We start from the raw sequence: 14,549 nt of genomic DNA, 5'->3' as shown, positions 1-14,549 counted from the left end.
TGATGAGTATGTCCCTGTTGACAGAATACAACCACAGACGTCAGGATATCTGGGTTCTTTTTTTTGTTTTCTTACAGTCTGAGTGAGCTTTTTTGCCTCAGTTTCCCTAACACAATGTGTAGCTAACAGTACTGTTGCTGTTTTCCTGTTTTCAAGTATGTTTGCCCTCCCTTCATCTCCAGGTGCAGTATTGCAGCAGTATCATTGTAACATGAGAGATAACTAGCAAGTCTAAATAGAAGTGAAGAAAGTCTGGCCTGGCCCACAGCCATACAAATGCCATCAGTTTCTTTTCAAACAAAGTGCATTTCAGTCAGGTGGTGTTTACTGAGAAAGCCTCCTTTTCCCCAGTGCATCTGAAGGCAGTTTCTTTAGGTCAGAAGATGCATGTTGCAGAGAAGTACGTGTTCTCCAAACAGGCTGCTGCTCCGCAGATGACATTGGTAGGGCTATTTCTGGATATGACCATCTTCCTCGAAAGGGTAATGTAATGTGTGGGAAGAAGCATGGTGTAGGGCAGAGGGCTGGCATGCTGAGCCCTTGGATCACTTCCCAAGTCTGCTGCCGAAAGGCTGCAAGATCCGTGCACGTCAGATGACCTACATGGGTCCTACCATCTGTACATTACATGGTTTCCACCATCTGTACATTGGGGTAATGCACACACTTTTCTAATCCTGTTTTCAGGAAGCAGAATCAGTGTTTTGGAGCTTGTGGCTGTTTGAAAGAATATGAGGATCCTATGTTTTCTAGGTAGATTTGAAAACTGACGCCTGTGTCTTTATTCTCTCCTGTGAGTTACCGTGATCTCTCTGCCATGCAGGCACCAGCAACTTTGATAGTGGTTTTGGTGTGGCCTTGGAAGAGACTGAGTCGCTGACCGTGCCGTGAGACTCGTGGAGCCTGCTGGAATTCAGCGGGCAGGGACTGCATAAAGCTTCCTGCAGCATCAGGTCCCACCCTGCTCTGTAGTACACTTGAATATTCAACAGAGAAAACTTTGTTAACAGAGATATTAAGGTGTTAGCAGGGGATAGATGGAAGTCTGTGCCTCATTTTATTTAATTCATTCGTGTTGTTTCAAATTACCTGTTTATGATGTTCATGTAAGGAGGCTTGTGTAGGGTAGCACTTGGGAGAGACCTGGAGGACAACGCATACCTGACACTAATGTGAGGAAGTGTCTGTATTTTGCTGTTCTCATTCTGTGCCATGCTCTTCTCTGTTCATGGGGGAGCTTGGAGGTGAAGCCACCTGATGTTGCTCCTCACCAGGTCATGAAAAACATGGTTTTGTCAATGTATTAAAAAAACCCCAAAGTCAGGAATCTGTCTACAAGAAGTTCAACTCACATCATGGATCATAGACAGGAAGCTTGCTTTGATGAAGGCAAAGAATATACCTTTTCCTGACCTGTAAGAATCTACCTGAATTTGGCCAAGTTCTAAGTCATTATAGAAGATGTTGACTGCTGCACCTCCAATGGAGGTGGGGTGGAGTTTCTCTGTTGAAATGGCAAAGATACCTCTCAGAATGAGCATACGTCAGACTTTGTGTCTGATCTGTGTGCATGAGCCCCTTCTGGTGTGGTTACTGTGGGCAGGAAGGGAAGGAGATGGTTTCTGTAGGGCCTTTGCTCACTTGTCACAGAAGTTAGAAGGCACAAGAATAGAGCAGTGAATGGAGCGGCACACTGGAGAACTCTTGGCCCTTGTCAGCAGCCCTGTGTGCATTCAGCAAGTACCTTTTACTCTGACTAGTTATAGGAAACCCACACATAGTATATTCCTCGTATTGTGACTTTTTTCCTCCAAGAACTGAGCCTGGGATCTGAGCTTTGGAAGTGCTGATGATGCGCAGCCACAAGGGTTCACCAGTGGGAGTTGTGCTTTGAACATGTAAAGTGGCCCAGAAAACCAGGCCCTTGGGGGTTTGGAGGCACTCAAAGGGACGAGAAGCTGCGACTCTGATCTCCCTGTTCATTAGCTTCCAATTTGGAAAGCGAGGATGCTTGACAACAAACGTGCTTGTGAGCTGCCTGGCTGCTGCTCTGGGTGAGCCTCTTGAGAAGCCTGGAAGGAAACCACCGGTTCTGTATTCAGAGCAGGGCTTGGCTTGAGGCCACACGTTGAACAATGAGGAGAAAACAAAATATTGAATAGCTGCTTGTTCAGCAAACCCAGTTCCTCTTGGCTGTGCAGGGCCCTGCGTGAGGGAGTGTATGACATGGAGCAGTTTTCCCTTAGCACTTGGGACTGGGACAGCCTCTGCACACAGGGTCTCGGGTAGGACAGGAGAAGGCACGCTTGCTCCCAGCCGGTACAGTGGGAGGGGAGCCAGCTGGGAACCTCTGTGCTGGCCCCGGATTGCAGCAGTGAATGCAAAACAGCATTCTTGCTGTTGTGTGGCCTGGCTTGGAAAACACTTCCCCTGCAGAGAGCTACCTTGTGCTGCTTAATGGGCTGTTGGTCTGGTTTGAGGGAGCCCAGCTCTGGAAGTGGGAGACACAGTGTTTAGGAAGGAGGAGCTGTCTTCCTGCGCTTTCCTCCATTGTGCTGAAAAAACAGAACATGCACCAACAGAACAGTGTGCTTTGTTTGGGACTGCAGCTGCAGTTCCTTCCCCACCTGAGGGTTATGCCTGATGTGTCTGTCACATTGGTTTTGTCAGTAAACTAATAGTACTTTGCTCTTGGCTCCCAGTTTAGATTCTTCTCTGGCACCTCATGCAGTGGTACCTGAGAGTAAGGTTGGATCACTTGGCAGACAGTGCACAAAGCATGAGGGTTGTTGGGTTTTTTTCCCTATTTCAGCTTACAGTAATTATGTAGTTTGTCTTTGACCCAACAACTCATGATGATGTGTTGACACATCACGATGACACAAATGTCCTTATTAGACATCTCTGGGATGCCTGAGAACAGCAACCCACTGATGGAAGCTGTGTCCTGGGGTTCAAGGAACCCAAGATAAGTACTGTGCTCTGCTACAGAGTTCTTCTGTGACCTTGGGAAAATCACTTGGAATTTGTGTTGGTGGTGTTTCTCTGCATTAAAAGTTAGGGAAGAGTTAATTTCTGAAGTATTGTCACCAGAAATAATGATTATGAGGAGCAGATACCAAACTGAGAGGGGCTTTATAAATACTGTAGGTAGCTTTGGAGACATTTACTTCTTTAAGGGACGTGTGCAATGCTAGGTTGTTTTTGCCTGAGTGTTGCAGGAGGCTTTCAGGACACTGTCCAAACCCAGGGGTAGGTGGTTTCCTGCACTTGTGAACCACACGAAGGAGCTCTTTCCCCCTCATTGAGCTGTAAACAGACTGTGGGGCCATTTCTCCTTTTCCAAAGATGAACAAACATGAACAGGTGCCAGTAATGCTATGTCCCCTTCTCTGCTGGAGACAGAGAATGTGAACTTTGGAAAGAGTCGGGCTTGATCCTGGGAAAACAGCTTTGATCGGAGTCCTGGGAGGAATCTGATACCATGTCCATCTCAGAGTGACAGAAAAAAACTAGCCAGAGTTTGGGGCCAGGTTAATCTGGTGCATCGCCATTGACGTCAGTGAGAAGGTGAAACAGTCTGTTCTGTCTCCTCACTTCTGCTCCTTATGGAGAGGCATTTATTCTGGACCTTGAGGCCAAACAGTGTGGGGGCATCATGGGGTGGTGATGACTAAGATAACTTTTGTCTTTAGTATTGCTTGGAAGGAAGCATTCTGTTAGACTTACTCGTATGCAAGGCTGAGGTCAAGCACTTGTTAGACTTGAGACTGGTGCTTGCAAAGGGCATAAGGACAGCAGCAGCAGGACTTCTGCTCAAGCTATGCCATCTCCTGTTCAACTGAATCCCACTCCTTACTGTAGGAGCTCTTGGCACTGTTGACCAAGTACCATAAGCTTCTGTGTTCCCAACCAAGGTTCCTGTGCAGCCTTCTGAGAGCCAGGCTTCTGGTACTGCCAAAGGTGAGGTGGTTTAGAAACTCAGGCCTTCAGCATCTCTGTCTGTGGAGGAAGATTTGACTCTTGCACAGCTATCATTTGTCTTACCATTGGGCTGAAAGCCTCCTGTGCTGTTACTAGTGGAGCTTCTTCACAGGCTTCCCAGTCTGTGGCTTGTGCAGTTGGTTTTGTGGACTACTCATGGTGTTGAACTACTGCTACTTGAAACCCTGGCAAGACACTGAGGCTCTTCAGCCAGTAAGTCTTGTTTTGTGGACACAGGTGGATTTAAAATTGAAAATAGCTGTTGGTCACCCTTCCTTTTCATTTATTCTGTTTTGCCACTCAGCTGCTTCCAGTAGGAGTAATTTCTGAGGAAGAAGTTGCATGAAAGAGAGAGCAGTAATGTAGTTTACTGGTTCCAGAAGGGTGGGTTGATCTTGGCTTGGGGAGTGAAAGAAGGCATTTCCTGCAGGGGAATTTGGTAGCCAAGTGAATGAGTATCAGCGGAGCCAGAAGGTGGGAAAGGGTTGTAGGAAAAGAATGAGATCGTATGTGGTGTGATGATGCATAAGCAGCAGAGATGGCTGAACGTGAGTGAAGAAAGACAGAAAGCAGTTGGCCTGCTCTGTGGATGGGTGTTCTTGCTGTTTAAGTACATGATTTAGGTAACTGTGCCTTAGTTTGCACAAGCTGATGGAATATTTCTTTCCTGATTAACCTCTTGTTAAAGCAGAATGGGATGAGTGAATTTGGAGGAGAAGCATTGACACTGTGTTGGCATTGAGGACAGGTATTGGAAGAGGTCATTGGAAGTGGTCATTTTTATTCTCACTGACCCCTTTACGTGGGGGCAGTACTTAGGGGCATCAGCATCTCCTGAGCTGCTGGTACCTCTGTTGTGATGGAGCTCTTGGAGTTCTGGGCTCCTCTGGAGCTGGGAGCTGGTGCCAGATAGAGACAGGAGGGTGACCAGGTACAAGGAGATGACATGGTTGTTGGGTCTGGATGCCATCTGTGTATCACGTAGTACAAGGAGCCTGGATTGCTGTGCTTTCACAATAGGAAGCAGTAAGCTCACTGAGAAGTCAAACCAAAATGCAGATATACTGCAAATGCATTCGTGAGGTTGTTTATCAATATTAAATGTGTAAACCAGAAAGGTCAGCAGTGTTTAATGTCATGTGGCAGCTCTGTGATTTTAATTACAGTGAAAAAACCAATGACAAATGAATTCAGTGCTCCTGTTCCTCCCTGCTGCAGTTTGTTTTGTTGGCTTACCTGTGCTCTGGGAAAGTTTGACTGGATCAGCTATGGTAGGAGATTTTATTTATAGAAAATGGGATAAAGGGACAAATCACTTACTATGTTTGACTCACTGGGGAATTCATTGTAGCTTGATGTTTCAGGAGCTCCTTGTTACAGTGCTTGATAGCAAGGTTGCAGGCAGAATCACAGCAACTGCTGCAAAAGGCTTGCTGCGTCTGACCTTAAATTAGAGTGACTGGCAGTTGGTGCTTCCCTGTTTGTTCCTATTTTATATGCAGTTGAAGGTATCTGGGATAAAGAGGGATAAACTTCAGTTTCTTCCCTTTCAGGTTTAAAATCAGGGCTGCTGTCCTGGTTTTGTTGTTGTTTGCTTGGCTGCTTTACATTCAGCTTCTAAAACTCTTGATCTTTTCCCAAGCTGTTCTCAAAATGCACTCAGCAGGATCTTTCTCCTCATATAACATTCTTTCAGTTTTTAGGAGTAGTTAATCACTTTGGGTGTTTAAAAATTATTGTTAAAGAACTGCCTGCTGTAGAAACCTGACTTTTAAATGAGAACCCTGCAGACGGTTTGTGCTTGAGCTCCTTTTATTGCAGCTGAAGACCAGTACATGTGCTGGGGCTTCTTTTCCTCTCTGCACATGTCCATATCTGTGTGGCTATGGTTTTAGCTTTGCAGGTGGGGGCAAGGTCCTGCCTGCCCTGTCTGGGTATCTGAGTTCCTCTGGCTTGTAGTCTGTTCTCAACTGCAGTGTCCTTATATCACTGGGTGACCCAGGCTGTGGCTGACTATCCACAGTAGCAAAGCACTGTCACACTGAATGCATCCATTCCTTGCTGTTGTACAGGCAGTGTTACAGGTAACCCTGAAATGCTCCCAAAGTGCTGCAACAGTTTATAGCTGTGCTGTTCATCTTGTACCCATCAAAAAGCTGGCTGTGGCAAATAAGGGTAGAGCTTTGGTTTCAGTCTGGTGGTACTCTGGAGGTTCTCAGCTGATGATAAGCCCAGCTGGGTTAAAGAGGTCCAGTTACATGTGTTTCTGTGCCTATTTAAAAGATACTTTTATTCCTGAATGTAGTATCAATAGAAGTTCCTGTACTTTTTCCACTTCACTGGCAGCACTGTCCTTGTTTAACTCCAAATAAATCTTAGTAACATGTGCAGCCTAAAGACGAGGGGAGAAAATTAATCTCTAGATCAGGAGCTATAGAAAATGAAATGAATTATGAACAGAAGAGAGAGGGTTTTTTTCCCTGTGTCCGTTGTCCAAGCAAAGGGAAACTGGCACAGAAGAGCCAGTGATTGGTGGTAGTGGTTTGGGTTTTTTCCCTAAATTTAGATGAAAGGAAAAATTAAAACTTTTCCAAATTGCCCAGTAGGACCAAGCAAAGCATAAGGAGTATAAGTATAAGAAGTAACATCCCTGTAGGATTCATCTAGCGTTGCCGAGATTCTTCCCTTTGCATTCAGCTTCAGTGGGAAAGTGGTGGTGGGGCAGTTGGAGTTTGGTTTTTTCCTTGCCACAGATATGGTTAAAAGTCACAGCATAAATTTCCTGACTTGGTTAAAAGCCTGTGACCCCTCTCAGTTGTATTGTTCATCAGAAGGCAGATAGGTAATAAAGAGTCTCCTGTGTGAGAGGAGTAAGGAGAACCTGCTGGTTTAATTTTGTTCACAGCAGTGGGCCAAACTTTGTTCTTTCAGTGCTGGTCTTGATAATTGGCTCGATATAATATAGGAATTCAAGGCATTACATAGCTCTGGCTTCATAGCAGCTAATGGCATAGCCAAGAAGAGGGCAAAGTCTCCTGCAGGAACATACAGTAAATAAACCAATGAGCGTGTTCCAGAAAACATACAGGCAGTGGTTTGAACAGGCCTCAGCTCAGCCTTGGTGGTTTAATTTGTGTCCTGGACAAATGGATTTTGCTGGTTTAGACTCCATGGGGGATATGGGTTTGATTTGGGAGACTTTCTGGACTAAATATTATGTTCATGTTTCTGATTGCTGGGAAACAGAATTAAGGAAGGCATCCACTCCTTTTGGGAGGGAACAAGTTCCCTCAGCTTTAGGGGTTTGTCCGTATGTGCCCTGCCTTTACAGTATCCCATATCCTGCTGTGCCTAGACATTCGGCACCGTTTTGTTTTACCTCTGGCCACCTGCAGCTCTCAGCCATAGCTAAAACTCATTTACCTTGTTTTTCATAGACATCCTTGGCTTATTCCTTGTCTTCAATGAGGTTCTGACACCTGTTAAGTGCTCCTCCTCCCTTTTTTTGGAGAAGCATTTAATTATGACAGGGTTTCCCTTGGAGCATATCCTCCATTCAGTTCCCTAATTGTAGAATTCTCTGTGGGATTCTCCAGATGGGGGATAGAGGATAATCTTCTCAGAGCTCCGGAAGAAATGTGATGCCAAATTACAGAAAATAGATCCTTTTTAGTAAGCTCTTGGGCTCCTTTTATTTTAAGGTGACCTTCTGTTAAAAAGAAATGTTGGATAAATGGCTATCTTTTTAAAATAATCCTCAACAACTTTACCTGGGTTACTAACAACATCCTTAGATTAGGAATCCTGAAAGGATTTAAGCTTTTGGCCACTCATGCTGCTATCACAGAGGCAATGAATGAGCAGAATGAACTCACCCTTTTCCCTTTGGTTTTAGTTGGTCTCATTTTCCAGCTGTGAGCTCTAAGGGAGTGCTGGCAGCTTGCTTGGTGTGGCAGGCAGGTATAAAGACAAACCCCCTCCTTTGACAAGTGGTCACAGGGCCACTTGATGGGCCACTCACTCCCCTGTGAGCTGGTGCTGTGGCAATGCAGTTTCAACCCCTCAGGGGTTTCCAGGCATCCTAAAAATGCTACTCAGTACCACTGATGTTTGAAAACACAGCAGTGCTGCTGTCCTGGTCAAATACTGCCCCAATCTGGTTCTTTTAAGTTTGCTAGATCTAGTGTGTGACTGCTGAAGGGCTCTAGGGGTTGTCCTCAGAGCAAATCCTGCAGGAAGGCTCCCATGTATTTGATGTGCTCTGTGAGCTCCTGTGTTAACAGCTGATACCAAGAGTTTTACAGGTGAATGGAGAAACAAAAGCATAAAGAAATACAACTACAGCCCTGTAGTGAGTTGGTGGGAGAGCCAGAATCCGTCTGGAGATGGCTGACTCTGGTCCCCTGTTCTAATCATTGCCTCTTTAGGATTTTGGGTGCATTTAAGTCTCTAGGGAGCACTTTCTGTAGCACCAGTAGAAGTGCCAGCTTTGCACATAGCAGATAAATACCGGAGGGGAAGGACCTTGGTGGCAGGGAGGCTGAGGTTATAGCTGTAGATCTGAACATATGTAGTTGCTTGGCTTTAGGCTGGATGTGCCACAGGGGATGTATACAGCTCGCAGCAGTTGAACTTTGATGCTGAGAGGTCAGAGGTGGCTAATCCAAATTTTTGTTTGTCTTTCAGGTCTACGCACAATGAACTAGAAAAGAACCGGTGAGTAGCTGCTGAGCTGGATTCTGAGTGTGATGTGCTTTAACCTTACACATGCAGGTGCTGCTTGATCAGCTTAGGCAGCTGTGAATGGCCACACTGCATCGTGTCCTTTTAAAAAGTCCGGGGGGAAGACACAAAAAGATCTGAAAAAGAAGCCTTGGTTTTGGTTGTTTTTATTTCTCTCTGAAAAGGCAAGAAGTGACCCAGTTTTGTGACTAATCTGCATGCAGAGTAAATACTCTGTTCTTCTGATACAGTGAAATCTGATTGGGGCACTTTCCATGCATGAGGTTGCTACGGAATCAGGTTTCTTGGGCCCTGGGTGACACGTGTTACCATGAACCGAAGGGCAGAGCTCAGTGCTCTATACCCTCTCCCTGCCACCCCTCTGCTGGCTGTGACAGTCACTGTGTGCAGAAGGAAAATACCATTGTCCAGAGGCTTGGAGGTCCTGTGGAGACTCTCTTTTCCAACCTGTTTTAGGATTGTGCCTGTTTATCCTTGAATCTGAAGTTTTAGCAAGCCTTGCAGTTTTGTTTCTTGGCTGGCTCTGCGCTGTGATTCAACCCTTTTGTAACAGGAGTTAAAGTAAGATAAATACCATTGAGACAAGGGGAGCTAGTTCACACACAGATCAGATTATTGCCTTCTATTCAGGATGCTATAGTTAAGGTTGTGGCAGGGTTTCCATTATAAACTTATCTTGGCTCTTCTGTGGGATTTTAGGGGGCTGAGCAGGGGTGTCTGTGTTTTTTGTGCCTGCTGGAACAAAGGCAGTTCTCTGGCCAGCTGCTGCTATGAAGAAACCCCAAGGGTGGGAAAGCTGAGTCTAAGTAGGTCGGTTGCCCCCTCTTCCCTCTTAGCAGCCATCATTTAACAAGGGATGCGAGGACTGTCCCCAGCAAGGGATGGCCAAAGATACACAAAGGCTTCAAGCCAAGTGGGTATTTCCATTCAGACAAGATCTTCGCATTTATCTTTCAGGGAGTCAGAGCTGAGTGCTTCATGCATCATGTTGCCCTCAGTTTCCCTCATGTGCCTCCTCCCAGGCAGCAGCAGTTCTGAGAAGCAGCTTGGCCTTTGCATGGTGTGGATTGTTTCTTCCAGGTTGTGTTTCTACTTCCTGGTAGCTTTGAGGGTCTACAGGGTTGTCATGGTCCTGTCTTTCCATGTTCAGGTTATGTTGCTCCCCAAGTCTCAACCTTTCCAGTCCTAAGTTGAACAGTGTTGAGAAGTGTTGGCTCCTGGGTTTTCCAGTGCTCTTTACAGTTTTATTTACCAATGAGGGAAAGAAAATGCAGTGCTTGGGGCTGACCCAGCACGGAGGGTGCTTTTTTCTCCATGACAACAGTAAACCATCACTAATTCTCAATGTGCTTATTTGCATGTCTAATTGTTACTGCAAATGCTGCTTGCCCTCAATGCAGCTGTAGAGCAGAGCTGTCTCCATCTTTCCCTGTACCAACCTGGTCCTCTCACACTGCCCAGGTTTGCTTGGATATGTGACCATCTTTTTTGCCCTGAGGCTTGTGGCACAGGCAGTGAAGCTTCAAACTTTGTGGGTGAGATGTTGGCAGCTTGAATTGCATATGTATTGTCCAGCTAGGGACTGGAAGGTATTGATGGGTTTAGGATGTGTCTGATAGCAGCTAGCTGTGTGAGCTGAGCTGCCTTGATTCTCTGTCTTTAACTGAGGGCAGTAACACTACCTGGGGTGGGGATATCATTAGGATTGACTGCTGTCCAGCATTTTGTTATATATGTTACTAGTGAGAGGGATACTACTACCTGTGCTTCCCCTTCTGCCACTGTTTTCTGAATGTTGACAAGCTGTTTGCTTGCTACGAATTAGTTTTTGTATTACAGTTGATGTAATCTCTCTGTCTTCCTCTCCTTCCATCTCAGTTATGCTCCCTAGTCATCCCCGCCTGCTCCAGGTTGAAGTCTCCTAATCATCAGCCTCCTTAGCAAGGTGTTTTCTCCAGGGCTTCCCATTCTGAGGCACTGTATTCCAGGTCTGTGTGTCAGACGTGGTTTTACAAGCACTTGGTTTTCATCCTTCTGGGAAGGGCACACATCGCATTGGGTGGTCTGTCCAGGCAAACTGCTGTATCTGGGATCTTTGTTCAGGAGCACACTGCTTCTGGTTTGAGATTGTCTGTCTCTTAGTGCAGGTGCTGTGGCCTGATCAGCTACACACCTCTGCAAAGCCAGCTAGGCCCTGCAGTGGCTGTGCTGTGGTTGCAGTGGTTATTACCAATCATTTGGACAGGGAGCTTCATATTGGAAGCATTTATTGTCAAACTCCAAGCAGTGTTTCTGAGCCAAGGGGATTGCTTCCCGGTTAAATTTTCAGCATGTTTTATTTGCTGTATCGTTAAGTTTGTCAGTGTCTCCAGACTTAACTGTTGCAAAGATAAAGGCCTTGATAGTAATGGCTTTGTGGCTGGCAGGTGCTCATTTCCCCTATTATTTGAGATTATTCCTTTTGAATCTCACTATTATCTCCATTATTGACACACACTGTAATTTTCAAAATTGTCCACTATTAGGTCTCTGACTCTGGTTTTTCCCTTCTTGTCTGTGAACAGCAGCCTGCTTATATTCAGTTCAATTTGGTTTTAACCCATTCAACAGTTACACAGAGTTTCTTTCAAGCACTAGCAAGAGAATAGCAGAAAACCAACAGCTCTCCTCCTCCTTCCTGAATATGTGATTTAACTCAGCCTTAATGTTGCAGAGCTGCTGACGTTTCAGTGTAGCATGATTAACAATCTTGTGCCCCTTTGATGTTGGTAAGTAACTAAAAATGTATTAAAAAACCTAAAGCCATGTTTTAAGCTCCACTCCTCTTCTTGGTCTTGAAACATTTCATGAACACTCCAGTGGTTCTGCTAAGGAGCTATTTGACTTGGTACCAAATATTAGCTCTAATATTTAAGTGACTTCACTTTCTGCTTTGATTTGTTGGATTTTTTTGTTAATCTGAAAAGATTGCAATGACATTTATAGAAGGGGCTTTGATTTATAAAAGATTAAAGTTAATTTATAATTATTATCTGTCATTAATCCTCATGCTGGAAAATTGTTTGCTTTTTTTATTTAATGGGTATGCGTTTCGGTTTATCTCTACCCAGGATGAGTCAGAGCATGCATTTAAACAAGAAAACAGCATTCTGCTTCTCATCTGCTGCAAGGCCATAACTGAAACAATACTTTGTAGTCCTTTAACAGGCCCAACAAAAAACTGCTTTGTAAGCAACACCCCATCATTTTATAAAAGAAAACATGATAAAGAAAGATAAACTTTACTAGTGTCACACATTCTTCAAAAAGGGTAATAAAATTCAGGCTTAAGTTAAATGGTGTGTGTTACACAGATAGCAGAATGAACTGTTGTCTGTGAACATTTCAGGCACATGCCAGTTCTGGAAGGATGTGGTCAGTGTGGTGTTAAGAGGCGGTGCACAGCACTGAGATGACTTCCCTGCTGCTCTGTGAAGTGGCAGTTCTGGTAGACCAATGTAGTGGTGTTATCTGTCAGAGAAATTGCATCTCCTGATAGAACAAGAAGGATGTTTAGAGAGCTATTGATCAGATTAAAAAGAAATAGTGAAATGAATGTTTTTCTGTATATCCTCAATTTATCTATTTGGTTTTGGTGATGATTGCATTGTAATACAGCAAAAAGGAGAAAAAAAAAGCTGAGTAATTGGGGAAAGAATGAGTTATTAGAACAGTGCTTTCTTATGGTAACAATAATTTATTTCAAACAATTGAGAGATCTGAGAAGGGAAAGAGACCTTGGGAGAATCACTGGAATTAGAAGTTTCTGAAGATACCACAGAACTTGTGGCTCTGCAAAAACACCTCATTCAAAATGACAAAAGACAAAGTCCAGATGAGACAAAACTTCTAGACCAAGTTGCCAAAGAGTTGTGTTTAATGTAAAAGCACAGAGTGAAGTGGTACAAGATCCTTCCTCTCTGGTGTCTTTTGAGGTGATCAGAAACAGAGTGAAGGCAAAACACATCACAGTGAGTACTGTGTTTTTCAGCCTTTCTGACTCTTACCAGGGTCCCCTGTCTATCTTTTGTGATCTCCCTCCCATTTTCTCTTTAATGTGAGAGGCTGTTTACTGCACTGTTTCTCTCAGATGGTTTCTCACGCAGAGCTGAGGTAGTGTATTTGAGGTTGCAGATGAGATAAAGGAAAAACCCTACTGAAACCCTACGTTTACGAGAAAACCATGACCTGGGTCAGCTTGCACTAAAATGTGAGGTCTTCTGAGGCTCTGCAGCACAGTTTGGTTCTGGTTTTGTAGAATAGGGACTTGACTGTGTCTGTTAGCAAAGTGCAAGAGAAGGAGGGGAAAGCGTTTAACATTGGGCACTTAAGTAGTGCAGACATGCTGTCTAGGCTGGGAAAGATAGAGGGAAGGGAAATGAAAGTATAGTGAATCCTTGCTACTCTGAATAGACATGGATAATTGTGCTTTTGTAGTGCTGTATATACTTGCCAAGGCAATCTGATCAGTGTTTGTCTTGAACTAACTAATCAATGTGGTGTTGAGTTCAGTGCTATTTATCAGGAGAGCTGAAACAAGGAACTAATCCAGTAAATTTCATTTGTTCTCTGGAGTGGGCTTTGTTTTCATGTTAGCTTCATGTAGCAAACATTGACAGTACATATTGTTTTCCTCATTAATAAAAGTTGGAACCTGTGATGTTCCCTGCAGCAGTCAAACCGTGTCCAAGACAGCTGAGCATGCATCTTTCTTTGACTCATCCAAAGGTCAGAGCATGCACTGATCCAAGTGATTCTTGTGGGATCTGTAGCTAAATCCTCCTGTCTTCATGGCCCGTATGGACCAAGAGCTGGAGGTAGCTAGCTGTCTTCAACTCTGTTGCTTGCATGACAGATGCCTCTGTTTTCAGCTGGGACTAATAGTTTTCAGCAGAGCTGAAGCGTGTTCTACTTCAAGAGATGTGGATAACTTATTCCACTGGTTTTCCTTAACCTGGAGAGAAGTGTGTAGTTTGTGAAGTAAGGCTGTCAGAGAGAGCTTTCTGGATACATTTGGGCTCAGTCTTCACTGTTGAATATCAGCCTGCCTTTTGCTATATTGTGATTATTTCTTTGCATTACTCTGGCAACTCACCAGTTGGATGCTGTAAAACTGGGATCAGGATCCCTGGCTGACCACCACTCTTGTTCGTGTGAAGTGCCTCCTTGTGCAGAAGCAGCATTTTGACTCACTTACAATGGAAAGTCTGCAGAGGCTTTGTTTCACAGTGGCTGGGCAGCAGAAGACTTTGAACTCTAAGTAAAGCTGCTGCAATGGGACAGTTAATCTCCATGCCAAAATTTGAAGGAAACAAAATGATCCTTATTTTGTTGAAGCCCTTTAGTACTGCTCATACTGCAATGTCTAGTTTCAATATGATTATCTTTTTTTAATTCAGAGTGGTGCAGTGAAGAATGGATGCATGCTTGCTTGCCTTTCTGCTTCCAGACCTCCTCTGCACCTCCCTTATGAATCCAATAGCAGCTGGAGAAAGAAGAAGAAAAAGAACAATACTACTATTTTGGATATACTGTCACAAAGCAAGATTTTTATTTCAACAATGTTGAATTGAACTTGCACAACAATATCACTGTTATAAGCCAGTTTTCAGAAGCAGATAGTTATCACCAAGCCCTTCTCAACTAAGACGTGTTTTAGAGACACTTTCTGATGCATTTTCTTTCTTTAGTATAGAAAGAACTGTCAGTGCAATCTGCTTGGCCTTGCCATAGCAGTCTGATGCTGAGAATCCTTTTGTCATCTGGCCTCCCAGAAGGGAGAC

At 44.4% G+C, this 14,549-nt stretch overlaps 1 protein-coding gene across 2 annotated transcripts in view; it reads left to right on the top strand.

The window, feature by feature from the left end:
* Positions 1 to 14,549, top strand: part of MXI1 (MAX interactor 1, dimerization protein) — a 56,759-nt gene that overhangs the window by 18,116 nt on the left and 24,094 nt on the right. For both annotated transcript variants that reach the window (XM_080620627.1, XM_080620628.1), the window contains exon 3: positions 8,671 to 8,700. In XM_080620627.1, the coding sequence (XP_080476753.1) occupies positions 8,671 to 8,700 (30 nt within the window). The remainder of the gene's footprint in view (positions 1 to 8,670; positions 8,701 to 14,549) is intronic.

The sequence above is a fragment of the Psittacula echo genome (genome assembly GCF_963264785.1).
Source record: "Psittacula echo genome assembly, chromosome: 6".
In the NCBI taxonomy this organism is placed as follows: Eukaryota; Metazoa; Chordata; class Aves; order Psittaciformes; family Psittacidae; genus Psittacula; species Psittacula echo.
This window is presented reverse-complemented; position numbering and strand designations above follow the sequence as displayed.